Below are 26,662 nucleotides of genomic sequence, written 5' to 3'. Positions count from 1 at the left end.
GGAGTGCTGGAAGTGGATTTTTTCATATAAAAAACTGCAGACCAGGAATATGCTTAATACACTTTGGTTGCAAATGAGAATTCAGTCTTTCAGAGCTATCCAAAGTAAAAAATGCCTAAAGAAATGCAGTGTCAACACCTGTTTAACCCTGCAGATTTGTTCCTACTAGTCTGTACTACTTCCTAACAACAGACATAGCCCCAGAAATGATTGAAGTTTTCTTTATTCCTTGGCTGTCACTACCTGACATTGGTGAGAAGCATTATACCAGTTACACAGCACTTTTGTAAAGGAATGTTTCAGTCCAAACCCAGAAATATCTTAAGTACTAAGTGTAAAATTTATTTTTATTGTGTCACAAATAAGGGGGGAAACTCCCACTGAATAAAGAAAAAAAAAAAAAGAAATAGGTGGAACATTGTTCCATCCCACAGTAATCCAGAAAAAAACCACAGTATGTCCACTTTACATACCACCTTTCTCTTAATTTACAGTCTTCAATTTACTGTCTTCTACACAGTTATTTAAATAATCCGTCTCTCACAGAGTAGCACCTTTGCAATTGCCAGGGATACAAACCCACTTCTCTGTTTCCTCATAAAAATTTTCCACAGACACCCCCAACACAAGCATTTCCAGCAAGACTGATTTTTTCTTGGCCTTATCTTCTCCTGATGGTTTGTAGATAGTTCTCACAACTCAGCCATCACTTTAAATAGACATAAAAAGACGAAAGTCCAGTTTCCTTTCAGACTGTATGTGAAACTTCTATTGGCTGGTGAATACAAAAACTTTCAATATAAATGAGATCTTTTGGCTCCAGCTGGGGAGGGAGTGGTGGTGTTATGGCTTATTATAGGGAGCATTTGCTCTCTTAATATGCTCTCCCTTTTAAACTGGGATGGATTATATTCAAATACATTGTTATCATTCTTCTCACCCAAATTAATCTGGGTATATACTTGTCATACTTTAATGGGTAGGTCTATGTTCTGGAAGAGATGAAAATAGTTTTGTTTGCAGGTTTTCAATAATCATATGCTTCATAATTAATGAAGCCTTTCTCAAACCTCTAACAGCTTTCTGCAGCTGATCGTAGAATTGTTGAGAAGACTAAAAAAAGTAATCTCACTCTTATACTATTTTAACTAATCTTGTAAAATTGTATTCATTGTCTGTGACAAGACCTGTTACTAGTCTGTATGCAGCAAAGAGATGATCAGGCATTTTACAAGCTGTTGGGGATGTCACAGAGGTAATTGTAAGCACTTCTAACTGTTTTGAGTACTTGCCAAGTATGACAGAAGAAACCATTTTCCCATATCACAGGTTTGCCGAGACAGAGCTCCAGTCCATTCCCAGGGTAAAAGGCTGCATTTAAGTTTAAGAAACTACTATTCCTCATTTACTTTTTCAGTGTTTGACTATGAAACAAAGTTCTAAGGGGAAAAAACAAAATCAACAGTGCGCTGCTTCTGACTCTAGTATCCCTTCACAAGGATGATGTTAGCTCTTGGACTACCCAAAGTATATTCATTCCCTATGCTCTGTTCTACATGCTTAAACACAGAAAATATAACTGTCTGCAACTGTAATGTTTTGTCCAATCCACAATGCATCATGTGTTCTAATCCCAGGCTTTCTAAAACTGTATCTTCTGTTTATTTGGTTGCCTTTTTTTTTTAATATTATAAAAAAGTCCTGGACACTTCCTCCTGTCCTAGCACAAACAGCATTCTGTTTGTCTACATACACGATTTGCAAGAACATTGCGGCCAGTCTTTCAGTGTATTTCTTGTGTTCTACATACAACGCTTCAATTTTGTTACTTAGCTCTGTAAAATTAAACCCATTAATTACAGAGCTGCAAGAATATTGCTGCTTTAACCCAATCACAAACAGTCTTTGTGGAAAACCATATACTAGATAAGCCAGGAAAAAATGGTGTGATGTTTTAGCAAGTCTGATCCCGGCTGATCACTTTACTACAAGCAAGGATAAGATATTATAGGGAAAACTGGAACAATGTAAGGGTCCAATCAAAAGAAGTTTTTATCACTCATGACAGCCATCCAAGTAATAAAAAAGTGAACAAATTTTGAACATTTTCATTCAGTACTGCACTACAGGGGAAAAAAAAATCGTCTGCAGATTAGCACTGGTTAGACCAAAACAATGAGGGATTCAGTAGTATGGAAGAGAATGCCCTTCAGACTAAATTACAATTTGGAAGTGTTTAACAACATATGGTCTCTTTTCTTTGACATATACGATTAAGAATATATCTTTTTTATATCAAAATATAAAATACCATCTGTCATAAGTACCAACTATGATACTGCCTCTATAGATCCAATTAATTCACTATACTTTCTAATGTAAATATTTTTCCTATTTTCTCCTTTTTTCTTCTTCTGTAACTATATTTATTTATAAAATTTCAATAAATGTATATATGTTAAAAGTCAATACTATGACTTGAAATGTAATTAGGAATAACAATGAAAGTCTGTTTCACTTTGTGTTTCAAAGCAGAAGGGCCAAATCTTCACATGGTTTGAAATGACACAGTTCATTTAAGTCAGTGGGTATAGGTAAATTACAAAGGCATAACTATGTTGCTTTTCCTTACTACACACCTTAACCCAGAGGAATGCTCACTTTTCATAAATATTTGTTTATTTCTTTTTTCAGAAGTGCAGAGTTCTTTAAAGATATGTGACTGCAGAGTGAGAATCAAAATATAGTAAGTATTTCTCATTAAGGTGTCAGAATTCCAGTGAACAAGGAGGAGTAAAAGGATTGCTACTGAAAACATGGTAGAAATCAGGAAAATACCTCCTTAATATAATCTCAAAAAAGGAAAGAACCTTTGACCACATAATTATTTTAATGACTTTTGAGAACATTAAAGTATGCAAAAATCTTAAAATAAAGTCTCAAGACTGTAGGAGCTAAGTTTTGCCAGGATAAAGCAAGAAAGATCATTAACAGCCTGTTTGAAGCAGGGTGCATGTTTTCTTTTGTATGAGATAAACATACATAGACAAAAACACAGACACACACAGACTCCCCACACACACACACACCCACACGCCACACCCCCATACACCTCCTCTACTCTTTTTTCTGAATAATTTGGCTGTGGGTGCAGTGGTACAAAAACCTGACACTTCCAAGTCTGCTAAAGTGTCATTAAAGAGGTGACTGGATCTACGTGAGGTTATTCTAGTGTAATTTATAACATAGTACCTTTTCACCTGCTTCCACGTAGTTGTCCAGGAGCAGAAAATGCTGACCATCTCTTAACACTACATTCTCAATCCTTAAAGAAGCTTCCAAAACCAAACCATAATGCTCTTCTTGGACATTCATGGTGGAAACTTTATATACAGTCCTAATAAATTGGGGGTTTAGGTTCTTAAGCTATCCAATGCTTTCTAAAACATCTGTAGTATTTCAGTAACTAGATAATAAATGAACTTCTAAGACATTGTATTGTTTTAGCCTTAATAAGTTCTTGAGGGACTGAGTTCCACAAGTTCACATATTGTCTGAAGAAGTCTTTCCTTGGCCTTGTATTTTCTTGCAATTTACAAATTAATTTTTGCTCCTGTGTTAACATAAGGATAATAGAAATTCCAGTTTGCTTCTCTACATCATTCATCAGTATGCATGCTTTTATCTGATTATCTCCTATTCATCTTCTTTTGCTTATGCTGTTTTTATGCACATGACCATTCTTATTACCCTTCTCTAAATCCTCTCATTTTCTGTAATACTGTTTTTGAGAGGAGTACATGTGGTACTAGTCCTATTACATTCTTTTATTGATTTGATGACACATTGCAGGTTCCTCTGCCATTCTATTGTCTAGTTACTTGAGCACAGGTGCCGTTTGGCTGCAGTTTGATTCCAAGCTCCGGACAAATTTAACCCACAGCACTTTAGGGCAAAGCAGTTTGAGCACTTCAGCGCGGCACATGCCACCTTCTACTCAGTGCCAGAGAACTCATCCCTCTGAGGGTCTCTGCTCCCAAGGGCTCCAAGCAACAGTAAACAGCTATGGATTTGCTAGTGCCCAATCCAGCAAGCACAAAGGACAACGCGGGTGCGACCGCAGCATCCTCCCGCCTCAGGGGCTCCTCAGGTCTCTTGACGCTGCTGCCGCCAGGCTCTTCCACGGCCGCAGGCCCGAGCCGGCCGCAACTCGCCCGCTATCCTCGCCGTCCCTCGGGCTGGCCTGCGTAGGAGCGCCGAGGAGCGCCGGGGCCAACCGCGGCCTACGCGCCCGCCGCCGCCCGGGAGAGGCTTCCCCGCTCAGCCCCGGCTCCTGAGGCGGCCCGGCGGGGCATGGGCCGGTTTAACGGCCGCAGCTGCTCAAGCGCCCAGCGCGGGCCTGCCAGCGGCGCGCGCCGTTGCCATGGCTCCCGGCCCCCCCTCCCCGGGCCGCGGGACCGGAAGCCCCTGCCGCGTGCCCTTTGAACCGGGAAGTCCTCGCGGAGGCTGGGGCGGACTCGGTTTGAATGAAATCCGGCTGATTCACGGTGGCCCGGGCCGAGGCGGCGCGGCCGGGGAGGGCTCCGCGCGGAGGTGAGGGCCGGGCGGGGCGTGTGGCCTTCTCATAGGGGCCCTCGGGGGCACGGCGCGGCTCCTGGGGGCTTCGCTGCGGCACGGGGCGGCCTCTGTGCGGCCTCTGTGCGGCGGCGTTGGCGTTGGGGCCCGCGGGGAGCGGACCCGAGCGCCGGAAGGGGGGGAGGCGGGCGGCGGGGCCGGGCCGGGCCGGGCCGGGTCTGATGGCCCCGGGGGGGCGGTTTTCTCTCTGCGGGGCACCGGCCTAAACGGGGAGCGCGCTGAGCGCCGCGGGGTTGGCGGTGCCCGCCCGCGTTTGTGCTGCTTGCCTCCGAAGAAAGTTTGGGCGCTTTGGAGCGGCGGCGGGGCCGTGCCCGGGCGGAGCGAGGCGGCCGGGCCCGGGGAGCGGCGCGGGCGTGGGCCCTGCTGCCGGAGCGGGACGCTCGGGCCTCGACGCTTCACGGGCCCGCGGCACTCCGGCCTCCCTGCCTGTCCGGAACGGCCGCCGTGTTTTCCCTCCGTGGCGGCAGGCGGGGCGGGCGGGTGCGCAGTGCCCGGGGGCGGCCGCAGCCCGTGTCCCACCGGGGGGACCCGGCGGTGGCAGCGCCGCAGCCTGCGGAGCGCGGCGTTGCGGCCGGCCCCGGCTGCGGGCCGCTGGAGTGGTGGCGGGGGAGCGCGGGCAGAGCTGGCTGGGGGTGCGCCAGGGAGAAGGGATCTTTAATCTGTGACGGGAAAGACCAAGCAGGGCTCAGTAGAAAAGAAGCGGTAATCACAGGTGACAGCGCCGTGCCCGGTGTGCTGCCGGCTGGCGCGCCGCTCTCCCGGGGGAGGTGGTGCCGCCGGTCCCGGGCCGGCAGCCGGCAGCGCTGCTGTATGGCCAGCCCGGCCCCGCAGCTGTGAGCCTTTCAGCTACGCTCGGGAAACCGGGAAAACGACCGGGATGGAGACTGACTTTCTAAAAAAAACTCTTACGCCAGCCTATCTGAAAGCTGTGTGTAGCTGTAAAGGTACTAGGCAAGCTGAAGGGCCTGTCGGGTTTGTATTAATGGTAAAGCTTCCACCCTCTGTCAGTCCAAGGTGTACGGTATGTTCGGAATATAGGGAGTGCTTGAGGAAGAAGGCTCTGCTGAGGAGAGCACTGTCCATAAGCCTGTGTTACGGAAGCAAGGAAGAGACCTGTGTTTGTGAAGAAATCCAGAAATGGGCTTGCAGATGAATTGCCTCTGTAGTGTGAGTTTGAGCAACTAGGTTTGTCCATAACTTAATGGGAAAACTGTGTTCTGTCAGCTGTTATTACATGCGACATCAGGTATACTAATTTTCTGTGGGTAAGAAAATGAGAAGTTAAGAGCGTGCTTCAAAATTAACATGAAATAATACAAAAATAAAATAGTTTGTAAACTTTATTGGAAGTGATTCAATCCTGGCAGGCATTATTGTAGTAGTAGCTACTACTATCTCCTAAACATCTAGGGTGATGGGAAAGGGCAGGTAGTTAGGATATGTTAAATAGAAAACCAGTGTGATGAGTACTTGCTGGAGCTGATTGCAGCGGACAGTTCCACAACAGTTGTGTGCCTGCTCGCCCTTCCACAGATTCTAGAGAAACTCATTACTATTTTGTGGATTTCAGTGGTGGTATGATTTATTAATGAATATTCTCTTATCTGTAAGTTTGGTATGAATGCACTTAAGTAGCTTTAGAGTAGTTTGCTTGGGTCTGGGTTACTTCAGTAGCTCCAGCTTAGCAATGAATGTAGTAGGATTAGGTTTGCTGGGCTGGAAATCGGCATCCAAGAAGCTAACCTGCATACCTTCTAGCCCAGCTCAGGTCTAGGTGGTGCAGAAACATGGGGTTGACAGAGCTGAGCACATTATGGAAGCAAAATGGTCATGTAGCTCTGGACTGGCACCACTGAAACTGCATTCATTCATGGTATGGTTAACCTTTAGCTTCAATGAACAGATTACTGAAAACTGATGGTAATTATTTTCGTTCTCTTTTCACACAAAACATATAGGAAGATAGAATCCCCCCTGACACTGCATGGTGAACTGGAGCTTTCCAAATGGGCAACTCTTGCCAATTATTACAGTTACCTAGCAGTAGTATTATGAACAAGTATTAGACATAGGTTAAGATATTTTGGGTTTCAGATCAGGTTTGAGATACTGTATGTATACTTCCACTGCATTATTATTGACCACAATTTTTTTTTTTTGAGACAAAGACAGTTAAAAGAAAATTACAATAATGGAAGTTCACGTTTTTAAAATACCATCCTGTGACCGAGATTTTTTAGCTGAGGTGTTTTAATCATGGACATAAACAAGCAAAGAAGCTACTTTACTTCTTTTTTTCTTAAGCCATCAGTGACCGCATTGATCTCAATGATGAGTGCATGTCATGCAAATGCAGTGCACCAAAATGCAAGTTTATGATGATTATAAATGGCCTTCTGTAATTTTCTGGTATGGAACTATTTGATATGTGTGTTTGCTTCCTTAAAGATTAAGTTCAAATGGAGACTGTTAACTCTTCCTTGCAGACAGAAGGAAATACTATCAAAATACATTTCACTGACTTTGGAAGGAAAGGAGGAGAGATTTGTTGTGGACCGTTTGTTTACTTTTCTTTGGGTTTTGTGTGTGTCTCTGTATGTAGGGGAGAAAACAACAGGTAAGTGTGTAATCAAAACTAGACTTTTGCACTTTGCAGCAGAGGGGAAAAATTCTCAACTATAGGTTACCATGTTGTGTGCTTCCTCCAGGGAACTGACCAAGCTCACAGAGATCTCTTTTCTTCAATGACCTTGTAAGGAGTGAGGAAGAGAATGCAAGATCCCTGGGTGGCCAGCTGACTAAAAGCGAATTGGGTTGTAACTCTGGAGCCCACTTGTGAGCTGGTTGCAGTTCTGTTGCAGCCTGTGCTAACGTAACTGCTGGCTGTTGTGGTCCTGTCTCATCTGATCTCTCCTGGATTGTTTCCTTGTGCAAAGCTGGCAGAAATGCAGGAACTTGTTTTCTGACTTGTTAGTGGAAATCCACCGCAGCGTGTCAGCACTGAGAAACTCTGACTTGTTCTCTATCCTCTTAACTTTCTAGGAAGTTTAACACATCTTCCTTTCCTCTTGTACTTCTTGAGATATGGTTTAGAACAGTCTCGTTAAGTTACCTCAGTTGTTAAACAACACAAAACCAAAAAACCAACCCCAAACCCCAAAGACCTTCTTTGGGCAGCTTTAGCCTAAAGAGTGACTTAAAATAAATGCCTTCTGGAGTCTAGGTTAGCATTAGAAGCAATCAGCTCTCCCAAGACCTTTTTCTGTTTTGCCAAGACAACTGTTTCTGAGATGCTGTGTGAACCCTTTGAGAAGTGAACAGGGTTAAACCCAACGGTTTTGTTAGCCTATCGGTTTACTGCAAGGCTGCACAAATGGCTGTCCTGGCAGTACTGAGAAAGCAGCATCAAGTTGGTAAGCAGCAGCAGCAGCTTCCCCACAGCTCCTTATGTTAACATTGACATCGAAAAAAACATCAAATCATGGCCACAGATCTGTTTTAAAACACTGCACTCCCTACAAATGATTGAGTGATGCAATTAGTGGGCAGTGTTCTCTGGGAGGAGAACATGACTTTTAACTCCTAAACTGAATGTGACACAGCCTTTCTCAGCCTGAATTCAGGTAAACCTAAAGGCCTCTGTGACTTTCCCAGTCATGCCAACTGCTCTTGCAGAAATAACAGGAAAACTATCTATACCTGCAGACTGCTCTTTACCTTTGTGCTTAGGTCATTTTAGCTATGACAGAATCTTCTAAAATAGTAATAAAGGACCATAGTTTCAGTTTCTAACAGCATTTTAAGTTATTAATTTTAAATTGCTTAAACAGGTTATTGAGGTACCTTACTCTTCCATGTAATTTTGACGAACTTGGAAAATTTTTCAGTGTTACAGATACCTAGGCAAGACATGGCATGTACCACTTCTAGGCATTATATGGTACAAGCAGGAAAAAAACAAACGCAGGCATGCTTTGGGTTATTCTTCAGTGGTACTTTGTCCACTTGTAGGTCCTTGATGTAACCCTTCTTTTTACATGTGCTACTGTTTCTAAATTTTACTGGTGTTTTTTTTTTGCCTTTTGCCTCCTTTCTATTTCCTTCTATAGGAAAGAGACCTACTGGCATCATCTTTATAGTGAAAAAGTGAGAGCGGCTGCTGAGTTTGTTCTGTGATCGCCTCTTGCTGACCACGAGGTTAGAAATGTGTATTTGCTTTATTTGTAAATGCTAAAGTTATCTTAATTAAGGTCTAAAAGTTTTGCTCAAGATGTTTTAAGGTTTACAAAAGTATTATTTCATAAATGGGATTTATGGCTGAAATAATATTTGGGCACAGTGGATTAACAAAAATTAAAATTTGTTTTAATTTGCATAGCTAAACGAAATTCTTCAGATGCTTATAGAGAGTAAACAAATATGTTTAGATCTAAATATACTATAACCTACTAAAACGCCTTCAGTTACAAATAAGAAAGAAAAGCATTAATTGCCAAAACTCTAACCAGAGTCAAGCCACAGAGCTAGTGAAAAAATTTACAGCGCATCTAGACTGGTTTTTGGGAGAAATTCCTCTCTGTTCTACTTACTGTCTTGAGAATCTGAACATGTTCAGGTCAGTGACTTGTCTGCGGTTGTTAGGTAGGAAATGTTACATCCCTCCAGTTCTGTAAGACAATGAGATTTTGTCGTTTCAAAACCTGGAAAGTTATGCTGATAAATAGTTTGTGTAACTAATTAGTCTAATCCAAATATAAACCAGCAAAATATGCTTCTGTAAGTGATGTACTATTCTGTTGGGTTAGAAACTGGAATAAATTATGTGAATAAAATATTAATGAACGAGGAATAACTATTGCTTTTCACTTGCTAAAGTGAAATGTAAATAGGTGTAAGATTCATTATTCAATGTTATTTCTTAAATGTACATAGGTAATACACTTCATAAGCTTATGGAAGTTGATGCAGTTGTAGGAAAGACCAGTTTTATGGTTACCAGTTGTAGAGACTAAGAGTTTCTTAAAATAGATGTACAACCATGATTGATTAAAATCATAATTTTAGTAGTTTAAGTCTACTTTTCAGCTACTCTTCAGCCCTCATTAATGTCATGAAAGATGAATCATTGTGGGTTTCAATGGAGGAGTATCTACCACAGAGGGTAAAATGAAATGTAGTTGGCATTAATTTGTGCTCGTGACTGTTTTGTTGAAGCCATTTACCATGTGCTTACATAATAGCTTTAAACAGCAACTTAACCTTTCCATGGAAATCCTACAACTTAATTTGGAATTTATTGTAGTGCAGAATAGAAAAGTATGTACACTTTGTGTGCAGCTTTTGCCTGTAATAAAGAGGCTTGGTTTCAATGACTGTCTGAAAAGAAAAGCATAACCACTGACCCTTTAATAAACTCCTGTTTATTTCATATAGTGCCAAAGTAGCTTTAAGAAAGTACTGTTAGTTGAAACTGCAGTTGTTGGTTTTGCATGTTCTATAAAATCAAGGGAGTGAACCAAATGAAGCTAATAGTTTGCTAGTGTATTAAGCTAGGGAAGTGAAATAAGCAAATAGAGCAAGTGTTGTTGATGCATGTCTTAGATATTGTTGCTTGAAATAAGTGAAATTCCATGCATGATCAAAAAAGGTGTTAGATAATCTTGTCTAGTGGTAGGTTCAAGTGCTGCCTCTTTGTGTGTTAACAGGAGGCTTAAACTCTTTGTTTTAAACTTAAACTGAAATAAAGCTTGTTAGTATCTAGGCAGTAAAAATATTAGCACATTTCAGAAGGAATAATGAGATGTTCACCGTCAACATAAAGGCTTTTTTATTTTTAATGTACAAAACATTTATTTTTCATTATAAATTCAAATATCTTTTCATAATTAATTTTTAAAGGAAGGTTCTTGAATTAGTATTGTTAATGCAGTCTATTGAAATTATGTAAATAATTCTCTTATGTGTAATCTAACATCCATTTGGAGGATGAATGTATTTTGGAAATACCATTACTTGCTGTTCTCAATTGCTCTTATATCACCTGAACAGGCTTTGTTGTTGTATTAAAGCTTGTGCAGTTAAGATCATGGTTTCAAATGTTTTACTTTGTATCTTCTATTTCACAAATAAGTCATGAAAATTTACTAATTTCTGTAAGCCTTGGAAATGGCTTGATTTGCTGAAAGCAGCTTTGTAAAAGGTAATATTCAGTAGTTTTTGTTTATATAACAAAACTCAGTGATAAAATAAAGCTAAGACACTGAAAAAAGCAAGCAAGCAAGATAAGTCTGTTACAGCTGGGACAGAACCTTACTTAGCTATCCACAGTTAATTAGTAGATTGCTTTTCAACAAGAGAAAGTGAATAAACTGCAGATAAACATCAGTGTAATCTTTTTTATTTGGGCACCTTAACAATTATTCCTGGAGATCACTCCTTTGAAAGCTAGACGATAGAAAACTTTTGTGGTTTTGGTTTTTTAAGTTTTAATTTTTTGTGGGTTTTTTGTAGTTTTGTTTTTGGCTTGCTGTTTTTTGTTTGCTTGGCTTTTTTTTTTCAGTAAAGGGTTACATTGATTGGAAGAATCTTGCACTGAAGCAATGGCACATGCAACACTGGAAATGTATTAAATGCCTGTACTGTCACTAGTGTTCTAAGTATATACACATTAAGTGTTTACTTTACAGTATTTCTTTTAGTATAATGAGTTCATTAAAAAAAAAGCTTTTGATGCTAATTCAGAGATCCATAATCTGCTCAGTGTCTTTCACATGTAGTTTTGATGATAACTGACAAGCAGTAAGTTAATTAGCGCAGAACTTACTAATGAGGATGCTAAAATCCTTACTTTCACGTTTTTATTGATACTTTTTAAACAAATTGGAGTAAACTTCATTGTATACCTAATAAGTTTTAGTCGCTTCCTGGATGTAGGTGCTGTTCTTGGGCAACAAAAATCTCCCAATCAATTGAATGATAGGAAAGTTTTGAAAAGTTTGACAAGAGTGCTCATCTTCAGAAATGGGAATAACCCAAAACCAAAGCAATAAAACAAAGTCTGTTAATTAGCATGGAAGACAGCTTCTTGAATTAATATGTGGTGTTAATTAACAGGAAGTCTGATGTTGTGTTGTAATTACCACCAATATTTTTGACATACTGAGTGACTGAAGGTGAATTATATAGATAGCAATTGAGTAAACACTTCAGAGCTATGGAACATTTTTCCTTTGTTTCTGTTTTCCTAGAAATAATGGATAGACTTCTGCGACTTGGAGGAGGTATGCCTGGGCTGGGACAGGTTAGTATGTATATAACTTGTCAGTATCTTCTCTTTGTTATTAAACAGTTCTAGAATATTCCTTTTATTATAGTTAAAAACAGCATCAAAAAAGAGAGTTCATAGTAATAATCTCTGATTCTAGAGATGCTATATAAGTTTATGCAAATCATTGTTGCAGCCTGACTGTTTGTTGTCAATATGAACTCCTGTGTTGCCACTGAGTTTACAGAATGTTTAGAAACTTTTCATTTGGTGTCTGAACATTTTAAGGTTTGGATTGAAAAGCAACGGAAACACAGAATAAAATCCAAAAATCAATTTTGAATAATACGAGTTTTCAGAACATGGAGATTGCTCTAAATGGGTGAGTGTACCCACCTGCTCCTTCATAAATGAAATGTTCCAGTCCTTGGATCACATTGCAATGGACATTATAAGGTCCTGAAGTATATGTAAATTTCAGGAGGAAGTTGTGAGTTGAATTTGTCACTTGCAGGTAGTTCTAGCACCTGTAATTGTGTATTTTGCTTTCTCATGTTCACTGTTGTCCTCACTTCTGTAACTCTGCTCACAGCAAAAAGGCCTCCCTGGTAGCTGTCCTGTTGCAGTGGGAGACCTACACACATTGTATGGCCTCTCCTACCACTAGAGCAAATCCTAGTGCTTTTTTCCTTGGCCAAGTGGTGTGGCCAGCAGTCTTCAAAAATAAAACCAAGCTGATCTTACTACATTGTGCTGATTACTGCGGACACAAGGGGGGGGAAAATAATTGGGAACTTCTTGGTCTGAGGCTTGTAGGAAGGATTATTTCCTTAAGGAAATGGCTCCAGTGTAATTTCCTTTGCAGTCTTGGCTGGCTGCAGTAGCTGGCCTTTCTCTGCTTTCCTCATCTGCCTCTGGGGCTCTGTTCTAAATTGAGAATCCAGACTCTTGTTCTTCTGGAGAAATAAGTTCTGTTTGTCTCTGGCTTCATGAGGTGTGCAGGTTTGCTTCTGGGACGACTGAAGTTGCTAAACACACAGCTTCCTTTAGTTCGTTGTAGTGTGCTTGCGTCCAGTATTACTGAGAAAGGAGTGGTTTAATACTGAAGCATTTGGTGAAATATTCCAGGCTGATTTACAGCCTCTAGGTGTTTTGCCAAATAAGCTGTAACTTTTGGTGCATGATTTTTTTCCTTTTTATAGCTAAAATTCTATTCACGCTCTCTTAGTGAATCTTCAAGCAGCCCTCAGTTATTTTTAGTTTCACTTTCTTAAACAGTTATTTCTCTTCTTCCCTGAGCTGCCAGCCTGCTTCATGACTCTTCATTTTTTAACATCTGCGCAGTCTAATCACTCAAGCTTTCACTTCTTAGTCCTCTCTGAACTTGACGCATATCAAAGCTGTTTTTCAAATTTACAGTTAACTCTCTCTGCTTTCTGAATTTCTCAGCTTTAACTTAAAGCTTGCTAGAAAATTGTGGCAGACAATAGAACATAACATTCAGAAGCAGCTTGCTGAACTTCTCTGGCAGCTTTGGCCTGCAAAGCTGCTTTGTGTTTGTTTAAATATGGAATTGTCTCTTAAATGAATTGACGAGTATGTGTTGGATTAAAAAAAAGGCAGAAAACTGAATTGCTCTTTATGCAAGTTGCTGCTTGCATTGGATATCTTGACTACTTTTGTAGCCTTTTGGTTTAATGAATCAATAGGAAGGCTTTTCAAAAAGAGTAATTTTATGTTCCCTAACATAAGGTGTTACAATGGGCCTTGAAAGATCACTTTGTTCTGAATATCAATTGGTTGATAATGGAGAGTGAGGGATAATCCAGAGTGAATCAGATGGCTTTGAGGTAGAAGGAGGAAGTTGGGTGTTTCTTGGACATACTCTGTCCCACTGGGAAGTAAACAAAGTTATTGCCGTTTGTTTGAACTAGAGTGTTTTAACCAACTGCACAAAGCTTTTTACTTTTCATATTGCTGTGTTACAGTTGTTCTGTCTTTGGAGGTTTTATGTTTAAGGTTGAACATAATAAAAACATCTGTTGAATGAGTCATTCTTGCTAACATAAGAATCATCTGTCTATAGTCTTGTAGAAAAAGAGAAGCATTTTCAAAATAATTTTATAACAGAATGTGGGGATTTTTTTTCCTGTAGCTAAGGGTTTGTTTAGTAAGAGGACTGCATCACATAAGGTCTGCTAACAGTCTGTCTGATTTAACATCAGCAGAGGGCTACGAAGATGATTAGGGGACTGGAGCATCTCCCTTCTGAGGAAAGGCTGAGGGAGCTGGGCCTGTTCAGTCTGGAGAAGAGAAGATGAGAGGGGATCTTATCAATGTAAACAAGCATCTTAAGGGCTAGTGTCAGGAGCATGGGGCCAGGCTCTTTCCAGTGGTGCCAAGCAACAGGACAAGAGGAAATGGACACCGTTCCATCTGGATATAAGGAAGAACTTCTTTACCTCAAGGGTGACAGAGCACTGGAACAGGCTGCCCAGAGAGGCTGTGGAGTCTCCTGCTCTGGAGACTCTCAAAACCTGCCTGGACACAAATCTGCAGCCTGCTGCAGGTGAACTTGCTTTATCAGGGGGTTGGACTAGGTGGTCTCCAGAGGTCCCTTCCAACCCTGATCATTCTGTAATTGTTATGTTCAAGTAACAGCAAATGAGTTCCTGTTGGATCTCTGCCATGAAATTCTTTCTCATTGGCTTGCCTTGGCTTCTTCAACAGCAGTTACTCTGCTCTTTCCCCTTGGTAAAACCACCTCTTCTGATTATTATCTTGTTTAGGTTCTTAATTTCCAAACTCAAATGTGTTGTCCCAAGTCCTCTTTGGATTCATGTTTTTACAATTTTCATTTCAAGTCTTTTGGTGTCTTGTATTCCACTTGAAAACTGCTTTCAGTGAATTTGTGTTTCTTCACTTTTCTTACTGCTTGCTCCATCAGCATGCTGCTGAGTGGCTGATTGGCCTTCAATGTTGAATTGTCTAGAGGTGGTCAGTGCTAAATTCCATTGACGTTAAGCCTGTCTTCATATGGCTAATAAACTCTTTAAGGAGTTGATCTTTACTATTTCAACAATAAAAATTCCCTCCAGTGACCTGTGGCTCAGAAATTTTGAGCCTTTGTCTATCTAAAACTAAAAGAGAGGAAAAGGACTGTCTTCCTGGGCAGCAGGTGGACAGGAGAGGAGGAAGAGGATATGATAGCTTTTGGCATCGCATAAGCCGTGCACAGTATTTTCTGGCCATGAACTTGGTCATTGAGTTTGTATTGTTCGTATGGGAAGGTACCTGTGTTTAGTTTTGAACTTGATACTGTAAATAAGACCTTCTTTGCAACACTGCTTCATGCGGAAATCATTTGTCTTACATGCCTGATATACTAGGCATTTGAATTTCTGCTCTTATGGTATACACATAAGGAAGAATGAGAGACTGAAGATTTTTTTTTTTAAAAAAAAAGATGCAGGGGAACGGTTATAGTTTGAAAGTGTTGTGATGTCTCAAATAAAATGCGTATTATTTTAATTTCCCTTCTGTAGTTCATAGGAGTTTGGATTTTGTCAGTGCTCTGGTTTTTCTTCTCTTGTGTGGTCTCCTCTCTTCCTCCTCCTGCCCCTTGTTGTGTTGGATTTTTCTAGTTAGTAGCTTTCCTGGTTCATTCTTCTCCATCTCTCCCTGTTCACCCCCCTGGAATACTGCCTGCCGCAGAATTTCACTAGCGATTTAGTACTTCACTTTGCATTGTACATTTGCTGCAGACAACATAACAGGCTTTTGTGGGGTACATAAAAGCATTCTACTTTTGTGGCAGGCAGGAATTTGGAGCAACACTCCTCTTCATTTTTTATGCTGAACTATTGTTTGCTAGTGAACTCGGTTCCACATATGCCTCTATTAGGCAATCCTACTGGATACTATTTAAGAATGTGAGCAAATTAAATGCATTTTTAGCAGAGCTCTCTCCCCAGCACTTCCAGAACAGTAATCAAAGCTGTATGAGTTCTTGTCCATGCTAACACATCCTGTCTTATTTTTCTGAATCCAGATGTGATAGGAAGCAGTGAAATAATGATGCTTTTAAAATGGTGTTGAAATAATTTTTCATTGCTTGATGGATTTTTTTAAATGTTCATTTACATTGCTGTGTTGGTGCAGACAACTGTTCTAGTGCAATAAATGGAAAATAAAACTGATCCTGTATTTCTGAATTAACATATTTGATGGCAGAGGGGAAGGAGAAAAAAATCCAAATGGGAAGGGATGGAGAGACAGAGAAGTGACCTGTGTCTTAAAAGGAGTATTTACACCTTGACTTGGAATATAGAAAATACAAATGCAGAAAACTATTTTATTTGAATAATGGACTTGCCAATTAGCCATCAAGTGCTTCCATCTGTGAAATAGTTGATCAGATGGGTTGGCTGGGATGTTTCCAGATTAGGGCATTGTAAATGGCACTTGAAAACTGTCACTTTGATTATGAGGTTTCAAGCATTGCACTGCTTGATGTTGTGGAACCTTTTTCCCTCATATTATCATGGGTTTTTAGAACAAGCTGATCCCATTTACTAAATCTATGGCACTGTGGGAACTTGAGAGACCTGCCACTGATCCAAAGTTCTGTTTCATCTGTTGATCTAGCCAGGATGGTTATGAAAGAGCACTACTGGCTCAGTATTCTGTGGGGCTTCAGAATAAGAAGGGTCAGGTTCAGTATAGATCATTCCCAACTAACAATTAAATGCAAGTTTTGTTGAGTTACTTCATTAAGCTGAGGGGTCCCTTGAAGTAGATGTTCTAGCTGGCTAATCTACATCCTAGGATTCCCTATGTAAAAAACCAAAACAAACCTCAACAAAACCCCTCAAAAACAAAACAAACCCAGACACACACCTTTACCCACTACCACCACCATGACCCACCCACCCCCACCCCCACCCCCCAAAAAAAAAAACCCAAAAACCAAACCCAACCCCAAAAACAACCAGAAAAAAACCCCAATACTGTAAAATCTTATTGAAAATTGTTTTGGTTAATTGATTCTTGAAACTGGCTGGGTTTTAGTTTGAAGGGTGCAAATGTGTTGTTTAACACAATGGAACAGGCTGTGGAGTGTTTTGGTATCTTGGTGTCTGTTGCACCTGCGTGACTTTTTCCTTCCTGTGTCTCCTGGTGTATATGCTTTATGTGGCTGGAAGTCTGGTGATACACTATTGTTAGCTTCTCATGCGTATTTGAAGCTTCAGATGCTCCTTTTGAGAATACTCTGCCAGGAGAATAAATCTGAATTTTAGCTCTTAAAATTGTGCATAATTTTTGTGCTCTTTGTTCTGAGACATTTTCCAGCAAAGTTCTCGAGTACTAAGAATGCTAGTATTTCTAAAATTCCAATATACCTCCCAGTAGGTAAGATGGTGTACAATTTAGGTGGGTTATTCCAGTTCTACTTTTCCCCCAGAGGCTATCAACCCATTTAAAGAGCAGAAAAATTTTCTCAGTGACATTTTTCATCCATTGAAAACATCCAACATCAGCTCCCATAAAAAGTTCAAAAGACTTTATCTATTGCCTGAGTTATCTCCTGTAGAAAGTCTGTGTCTCTTTATATAGCCAAAATATGTGATTTTGTTTTAAGAAGCAAAAACCACCTTAGATATAGTAAATTGTGCTTGTTTACTTTCATTGTCTGGGATAAGTATTTTACGGCATTGGTTGGTGTTTTAATACAGGACTGTTCAGCTGATGGCTTCATATCAATTATAGGGCACCAGTATGGCCTGGGCCTGCTTACGCTGGAGATGGTGATAGCTCCATGGGTAGCACAGGCTTATTTGAAAGTTGTTGGGGGTTGCTAGAGGCTGGGTATAGTTTTCCTACATTTGAAACACAGTTGAGTGATTGTAATGTGATTTATATCCAAAAGTGCTAATGGGAGATGGAGGGAGAAACATGCTAGAAATTGTCATGTGATTGTACTTATAACACAAAGTATGCACTGTGTTCTAAAAGCTGCTTTAAAGTAAGGTGGGCTGTGCTACAGTCATATCTTAGGTATTAATTGAAAACAAACATAAAACTAAAAATAACCTGCCCCTGATAAGGACATTATCAGTTTTCTTTGATACACTGTTTTCCTATAAACTCTGGAGACCATTTTTAGCAGCCTCCTCTTGGCCTCGGATCTAAAACTTCCTTATTTCTAATAATTAGGCAATTAGCTTCTCTCTTCTCAATTTAATTGCCAGTGTAGTCCAGCCAACTTTCCCCAGAAGAGACAAAGGAGCTTGGACAAGGAAATGAGTGTAGCCATAATGAGGAAGAACAGGGGGGGAAAAAAACTAAACAAGAGCAGACATCTTTGTGCCTTCTGCATTATACCTCTTCACTCGTAATGATCCTTTCTGTAAGCAGGAGACAGCCTCCCCTTACAGCGATTGGTTTATTTCTCTTGGAAATTGTTTCTTCTTTCTGAAATCCCATGCTATTGAGTATGAAGTTGCAATGCTACAATGCAGCACATTTGAACAAAGGCCTCTGTGTTCTTCCTGCTGTGTAGAATAGTCCCCTTCAGATTTTCCTGAAAGTTTGAAGTTGTGTTCTTGTGGGGGGCGGGCACTGCTGTTGTGGGTTTTTTTTTCGTTCGTTTCTTCAGAGTGTTAGGACAACAAACCTTCCTACATACTGCCACTGAGTCTCCCAGTTCACCTGCTTGGGTTCAGAGGACCAGCTCGTCACAACAGAGACCTATAGGTAGATAGAACCCAGTGCGTTCTTTCACATATTGAGTAATTCCCTTTTAACTGCTCTGCTGCACAGGGTGTACTTTAGGGTGACCTCAGACAGCACCTGCTGAAGGCTACCTTGCTCTCTTGGCAGAACTGTGTCTAGAATAAGGTAATTAAAAATCTGCATTAGAGCAAGACTTCTGGAGGCAGACAAAATCTACAAATGCCAACTCATTATCTGCTTTGAGGCTCTCACTTATAAATCCCAATACCTTCTGTAATGGTGATGGGAATAACCTGTTATCTATTCCTGGCTTCATTCTGGGGTGAAACTGACCTTTGTATTTCTTTTTTTCCAGTAGCTTGAGGTTGTGAAAAATAGTAGTTCTTTTCAAAAACATGTCTGATGTTACTGAGGATTTGTTTTATGTCCCTGATCTTACGGCTTTTTGCTCACTGTAACGCTGTCACAGAATCATAGAATTGTTTGGGTTGGAAGGGACCTTTAAAAGTCATCTAGTCCAGATTGTCCTTATGCTTGATAATAAGGAATATTAACTGCAGTGATGCAGCATACTTTCTGTTGCTTTTTTGTGTCTCAATGAATTTGTGGATTGTATGGGGTAAAGAGAGAGGAAGCACTAGAACCAGGAAAGATTAAACTTAAGTGGCTGTTTCATGCAGCAGTTGTTTGGAACGCTGCAGAAAGTCGTGGCTATTGCAAATTACATATATCATCTTGATGCAAATAATTTTATATCATGAATACATGTTGATATTGGGTAATAAATACTTATTTCTAATACAAATTAGACAAGTAGAATGTCTTTCTGTGAAGTACATTGTAGTAAAATTAAGCTTATCTAACCGTAAAATAAATGCAACTAGCATCATTTGATGCCAAATCTTGGTAAATACTTTTTTTTCTTAGTAAGTTTTAAGTCTCAGTCTTGAAGAATAGTTTTCAATGGTAGTATTGGAAAACAGGAGTGCTTTTTTTTTTGGTAAAAGACCTAATTGCCCCAAATTTTCAAAATTTTAAAAGATGAACAAAATGTTACATTCTACAGGTATATGAGGCATTGTGCATATGCCCACATTAGTGGGTTACTATACCTCTTCCATGAACTGTTAGTGCAAAAGAGATTGCCAACAGATGGATAGGGTGGAAACATAAGCTAAACTTTGGTGGTTTCCTTTCTTTCTTTTTTTCTTTGTTCAACTAAATTCTGGCCAGGTTCTCTGCAGAGTCTCCCAGTGAACTAGAGATTATTTTTGTTTGAAGTTCTGCTTAACTTAAAAAAACCCGAAACCCACAGAAACAAAAAACCTAAAGAAACAAAAATGGTAAGTAGTGAAGTTTTGACTCTTCACTGAAGAGGTGTTTGCCAACTGGTGTTCCCAACCCATTTAACCAACTACTCAAAGCCATGCAAAATTCTGTGTTCTGTAATTTTGGTTTTTTGAAAAGGAGAGGAGATGGGAAATGTTATTTATTTCATGTCCATCTATATTACTGTTTGTGGAGTTCTGTTGTAAATGTGAACCTGGATAAACTTTTTTTAGGAGACAGGATTTTGTAAAATGTACTGAGGCAGGTTTTTATGTAGCCTGTTGAGGGTTTTTTTGCAGATACTTTTAATTTTAAGTAGGAATTGATGCCATAATGTTTCCCTAGTAGCCTTACTCCATTTTGGAGTCTGAGACTAAACATATTACTACAATTTTTATTTTATCTGACATATGGTGTAACAAGACAATGTGATCCTTTCAGAAATCTCGGCTGTTTGTTGAGACTTATGGTATTTTGTGGTCTGTTATGTATGCTTGATTATAATTGGTATAAAAATGGGCTTAAACGTATAAACTGTTTAGACATAATGCTAGCTTCAAAATATAATCCTGTTGATGTGGAGCTAACTGTAAAATTGTATGTGCACTGGCTTGAAAACTGCAATAAAATTTCAAATTGCTACTAATTAGTGTGTGATTCACAGTGCAAAGTAATATTTTTCCCTTTTTATGAAATCTGTGATTTTTTTTCAATTTTTTTAATGAACTGCATGATTTTCTGTCATGACTGATCACATTAACTTCCTGTACTGTGGAAAATGCAATACATGGCTTCTGGTGCTTGTCATTACCATGTTGCTAGAACCATTGAGATCTGGGAATATGGTTTACTCCCTTTCCCACTCCCACTGATGAAATAAGAGTTGGTGTTTTCCATGAGTGTATCGTTTCAGCACAGGAAAAATTGCTCCACAATCACAATTTTGTTTTGTTTTTAGCCTTGGCAATGTGTAAAAAGCACTGTGCCGATCTAAGAAATCTTCTATTCTTTATGTCAATATATTATCAGGTTATACCACTTACTGACAAAGGGTAAGTAGAGGAGAGCAGTGGTACTCTGAACTTGTAAGGTCTTTTTATAATCACCAACACCTCTGCACACTTGCTTGAGTTTGTGTCCTCTCTGCAGGTTGTATTCTGTAATTTTTTTTTTCCCTCTCACCAAGCTATATGCTGTTGGATTTGTCTCCACAAAGTAGTATTTTTAAGCTCCCTTTAAGTGCCTGATCTTTCTAAATGTCCTATAGTATTGTAAATTATTATATTGCAATGACTGTCGTTGCATTTATACCCCATTTGCCTTTCTCCCCTGCCCCCGCCCCCACAGTAAATGTCATGATTATCTAAAGTGCTGCTTTGGAGGAGGTAGAGAAGGGAAGAAAAAGGGAGGGGAATACATTTTAAAAATAAATAATGCAAGTGTTTTCTGTCTTGTTCTTTTTAGTTAATCTTTCTCAATTGTCTTTAAACACAACAGCTGAAAATATGTACTGAAAGGGTTAAGTCGGCATGAAAGAATTCATTTCCACTTTAATGACCTAGCCTTGCTGGGTTAGGACGATGGGGAACATGCTTCTGACTTGTACTCCTATTGCCAATTAACACCTCCTATAACAGGTTGCCTCAGCTAGTCATTGAAGCAGAGGCAGTAGAAATAGTTTACATGCAGCTTGTTTTTCACACTAGTTGTTTAATACTCACAAAATTAAACTATTAAAAGGTTCTTTCTTACCTTACTGGGAAAGAAATAAACACTATTGCAGTCAGTGTTTGCTTATGTGTCCTATGTTCCCATTTAAATGATTTCAATTGCAAAAATAAGAAGTGGTAATGATTGTAGTAGTTATCTTTTATACAGAAATACGTTGTTTGGTGCAATAAAGCTCAGATTTGCTCTACCACACTTTAGTTCATTGCCTTTTTTTATTACAGTTGCCACTGCAAAACTGAGTTTCTTTGTTGAAACAGCTATGATTTCAAAATCATGTTTTGTGTTATAAGCCTGACACCAGAGCAGTGTTTAAGATCCATTTAAACAATAAAAGTGTATCCATTTGGAATATTTCTCAGTTGCTTGTGTAATTAGTCGAGTCCACTTTCTATACGTATTTGAATAAATGTAAAATAGTACAAATGAAGAGCAGTGCTCTAAAATGACACTTTAGTTCACATTTAATCAGCAGGTATTTTAATAACATAATAAAATTGGCTAAATAATTGATACCAGTTCACACTAAGAGAAAGGTGGAGTAATATACCTAAAAGTGTTAACAAATTTGCTAAAAGGCCTGAGTAGATAACACTTCAAGGTGTTAGTTTTTATCCTGTTAGAATGGCAAATGCCTTTAACACTTCGTCAACAAGGGCTGCCCAGGTAAAGGGCTGCTTTTTATATTGGATCATCTCTCTAACTGCAACAGAAGTAATGTCATGTATAATTTAATATCACAATGTTTTCTTCTGTTCATAACTTGAATGGGATTTTTCTACTACAAGTCTTACTGAAAAAAATCAAGCAAAAATAAAATGTATTTTAATAATGGTAACTTAATTTTCTCGATTAATGAAATAGAGATTCAGCCATTCAAAACAAAAAAAGTGGTTGGGTTATTACGAGATGGCTGGCCATGAGGTAGCTCGTTTCACTGACTGACAGCATGTATAGTTGATTCAGATGAAATGTCAGTTTTCAGGAAGTAGCACAATAACAGTATTTTTTAGAACAGTTTTTGAATGTTCATGATTACTGGATCCCGCTTAGGCAGGAATGTTTGGGAAAAAATGTTCAGTTTCCCAATCCCATTTTTCTCCAGTTCCCTAAGAAATGATTCAATAAAGCCGTGGGCAGGCAGAACGGAGGCAGTATTCACTGATCGGCAGTGAGATGGACAGTCTTAGAAACCTCTGTGCAGTGGGAGAACTGTCTGACCTTCTTTGAATACCATAATGTAACCAAAAATACCAGCATATCTTTTGCATTGCAGATACAAATGCTTTCTTGTTTGGGTTTCTGACACCAGTTAATTTAATTTGGTACTCTGCTTCATGAGGATGGTGCTCCTTTGTTAAAGTTGGCAGGCACTGAAGTTTATGAACAGTGATAATAGCACATGCTGTGGAGGGTCAGTGTAAAATACTTTGCCTCCATGTAGAGATTAGCTAATAAAGTCTTTCTTCCTCTTTGCTTCATGAAAGAAATGCATAAAGTTCTGTGGAAGACTAGCAGAAACAGGCCAAAGAAATCCCCAAACATGTAACCCATAGCTCCCACATACTGTGTAACTAGCACGCAGGAGCTGTGGCTGCTGCTGCAAGGCTCTGTTAAGTTGTCTGCCATTTATGAAAAAGGAGGTGGTCAGAGATGGTGGTAAACTGGGTCCACTTTCCCAATGTCTTTTTTCAAATGGTGTTGTATAAAGTTGCCAAGTAAACTACTTGGAAGACACAAGATTTATTCTGTTGGTTTTACCTGTTAAATCTTCAAAAGTTTTAGGTTAAGGATTTGGTAAACTTTGAGTTTATAGTTTTCTGTAGAAAGATGAGTGTATGCCTATAGTATTTTATAGTATATTTTAATAGTGTTTTATAGTATTTTATCTCTGGTAGGAAAAATAACATGAACCTAAATCAGTTGTGGATGTAGATTCTGGACAGGCTTTGACTTATGGATCCTTTTCTCCTCAAAACTCCTGAATTGGTACATCAGAATCATTTCAGAACTCTTGAGCAGTTCATTCTGATCTATGTTCAAAACAAAGGAAGGAATTTAGCATGAGAATTAATACACATAATTGGTACAGTGCAATGAGTTGTTTCTTTTTCTCGTAATTTAGCTAGTAATTATAACCTATAAGGAGAACAGAGCAGACTGATAGGAGATGGTGAGGTCTTCATGGAAGAAGTGTCTGTGACTGAGGAGATACTTAGTATGTGCTGTATTTTATAGGAAGAATGAGAATTAATAAACCTACACTATATTTGCATTGTTTACTGCCATTTGCTAGTATTTAAGAGTTCAGGTAAATTGATTAAACTGTGTTAAAAGTTAAAGATAATCTTTAATATTTTTACTGTCTCAGGCATGTGCTTAAACAATGAAGTTTGCAGCTAGTATCTTCTAACGCTCTAGTGTAGTCATACATATATATTTAAACTTGCATTTAGTATGCAAAATTATTCACGGTGAATACTTTGGCTTTAAAAAAAAAAGATGCTAAGCAAGTTGGTTTACACCAATGAAGCATTCCTTTCTGAATTAACAACATTTCCTATGAAACAATGAAAATGACTTGTTGGCTATGGGTGCTGGCAGCTGGCAGGAGAACTTATATATAAGTTTTGAAAACAGAGACTGCTTTATCTTATAGAATGCCTAAGAGATTGATAAAGTATAATATTAAATATCCCCTCTTCTGGACCGTCATAAAGGTAAACAAGCATTTGAAAGCTCCAAGAAATATAGAAATAATAAAAGGAAAGATTAGCAATGAGTACGGTAGGGTAACACCCTGCTTTAGTTCCTACTTTTGCTTAAACTAAAGGTAATTTAGTTGCATTGTTAGAGAAACAAAATGTAATTCTGTTTGTCCCTCCCTGTAAGTGTTGAATCTACTGACTGATTGTAAAATGGGAAAGGTTAATGAAGAATAAACTTAAAAGTTGTGAACATAGGTGTCTACATGGGGGACAGAGATGTGATAAAAGTGTTGGCTGCAGGCAGGGTGTCACTGCGGTCTGCCATCTTAATGGACGTTGGAGATTCCATGTAGGAGAGCCTATTCAGGAGCCATACCATAATCTGTGGAATAAACTCCAGTTCAAGCTCCTGATTTTTGAGAAGCTAGTCTCAATGAAACATCCAACATTAGCCTGCCAGAAATCACAGAACTACTTATGCTAATTTGGGGGAGATTGTTTTTTTAATGCTATTCTTTATTTTAAAAAATACTGAGCAGTGTAGTGGGATGCTTGCTTACAGTGAAATGTTAAACAAAATGTGGGGCAAATGTAGAATATGTATGGTGGTAACAGCATGGATGCTATGGTTCTTCCTGAAGCAGGTTACTGTGTGTGTACTTCTACCTTCACTTTAGACCCTCTCTGGTCTAGAACTGGTCGTAAATTGAAAGAGAGCTTTATGTATGGACAAATGGGTTGTTATCAAACTAGGAAGTTTTTTTAATTAAAACCCAACTCATCTGTGCTTTATTCTTAGCAGTGATTAAGTGGAAATACAAGTATTTGTGCTTTCCAAACTATTAAGATTTCTAAGTATAAAGAAGATTATTTAGAATAGACTTAAAGCAGGAGAGATACAGTTAAGAAGGTAAACTTAACATGTTTATGGATTAAAAAACCATAGTAACAGTATCAGAAAATGATTGGACATTTGACACTTTGTCATACAATTTAGTTGTAGTAAATTTGGAGTAAGTGATTCAGGTGCTCTGTGCATCTGGTTTGTGAAATGTTCTGAAGAACTGCTCGTAGAGTTTTCATCTTAAGTGTAGGGGTAACACTTCTACACTGGACCATCTCACTGTTGGGCTGTGGTTAGTCAGGGAAATACTTGATGAAGAGGTGGGATTGATGAAAAATGGACATTCAGCAAGAATGTTATGGAAGGTGAAAAGTTAAACCTGCTGGAAGATTGCTGATGGAAAGGCCAAAGTGACAGAAGAATTAGCAATGAGTAGTAAAGTGAGGGACAACAAATACCAAGAGGTGATGGTCAGCAGTATCAGAGTTGGAAATAAAGTTTTCAGGGTGTTAGGAAGCAGCTGTGGTTGACACAGATCTGTGCATGTATGTGAGTTTCAAAATAAAAAGATTGAATTTAAAATACAAAGATTGATTCTGGAGCTAATAGAGAAGGAATTCATTGACATTGGGGGAAAAAAACCTCAGCTGGATTTTCTTACTGTCTTTAAAGTTTTCTGAAGACTAGATGATGTTTTTGTGTGTGTAAATGTAAAAGTATGCAGAAAGGACAGTTACTATTCAAATTCAACGTGCTGATTACTTAAGTTCCTGGTTTTATCTTCAGGAGGTGATGGCTTGTGTCAATTGGTATGTCTTTGTTTGATGTCATGTGGATGCACATTGTACTGAATTTTACCACTCTAAATAGAAAAACTAAGAATTTACTCAAGATTTTTCTTTCTTTGCCCGATTTTGCTTACAACTGTAGAATCAAAGTTCTGAATATACAAGATGTTTGTGTAAAGGGACCATTTTTTCCCTCTCAACTTAATGTGGGGTATCTTTTTTTATCATATTCCAGGGTTGCTTTGTTGCCCTTCTGAGTATACATCACTTAGTGCAGTAACCTTTTGTCTTTTCAGTGGAAATTTGTTGTATACAATTTGGTAATAAAGTAATGATTGTACTGTTAATTGGCTGTAATAAGGTATGCTGATACAGAATTCTGTATGTAAGAGCAGTATGTCTCTTGTTCCTCGAGAAAGGGATGTTTAAACTGCTGCCTCCTGTGTTTTTCATTTTCAACTGTACACAGAACCTGTTTCAACCAATCATTCACACCTGGGACAGTTGTGCTAATTTTTGAATAACTACTCATAAGGCAAAGAGCAAAGTATTTTGTTCACAGCTTTTCCACCTAGGGATCGGAGGTCCGTTTTTTCTCTCACTGTACCAGTGTATCTGCAAAGTACTCCCA

At 39.1% G+C, this 26,662-nt stretch overlaps 1 protein-coding gene across 2 annotated transcripts in view; it reads left to right on the top strand.

The window, feature by feature from the left end:
- The first annotated feature begins 4,456 nt into the window (after nucleotides 1–4,456).
- Nucleotides 4,457–26,662, top strand: part of PSMD14 (proteasome 26S subunit, non-ATPase 14) — a 48,200-nt gene continuing 25,994 nt past the window's right edge. Inside the window, exons 1-3 of one of the 2 annotated variants that reach the window (XM_080399126.1) lie at nucleotides 4,457–4,593; nucleotides 8,745–8,832; nucleotides 11,883–11,935. In XM_080399126.1, coding sequence (XP_080255252.1) covers nucleotides 11,888–11,935 — 48 coding nt within the window. In that variant the 5' untranslated portion in view covers nucleotides 4,457–4,593; nucleotides 8,745–8,832; nucleotides 11,883–11,887. The remainder of the gene's footprint in view (nucleotides 4,594–8,744; nucleotides 8,833–11,882; nucleotides 11,936–26,662) is intronic. The other variant, XM_080399127.1, reaches the window with a different exon arrangement.

The sequence above is a fragment of the Falco punctatus genome, assembly GCF_963210335.1.
Source record: "Falco punctatus genome assembly, chromosome: 8".
In the NCBI taxonomy this organism is placed as follows: Eukaryota; Metazoa; Chordata; class Aves; order Falconiformes; family Falconidae; genus Falco; species Falco punctatus.
This window is presented reverse-complemented; position numbering and strand designations above follow the sequence as displayed.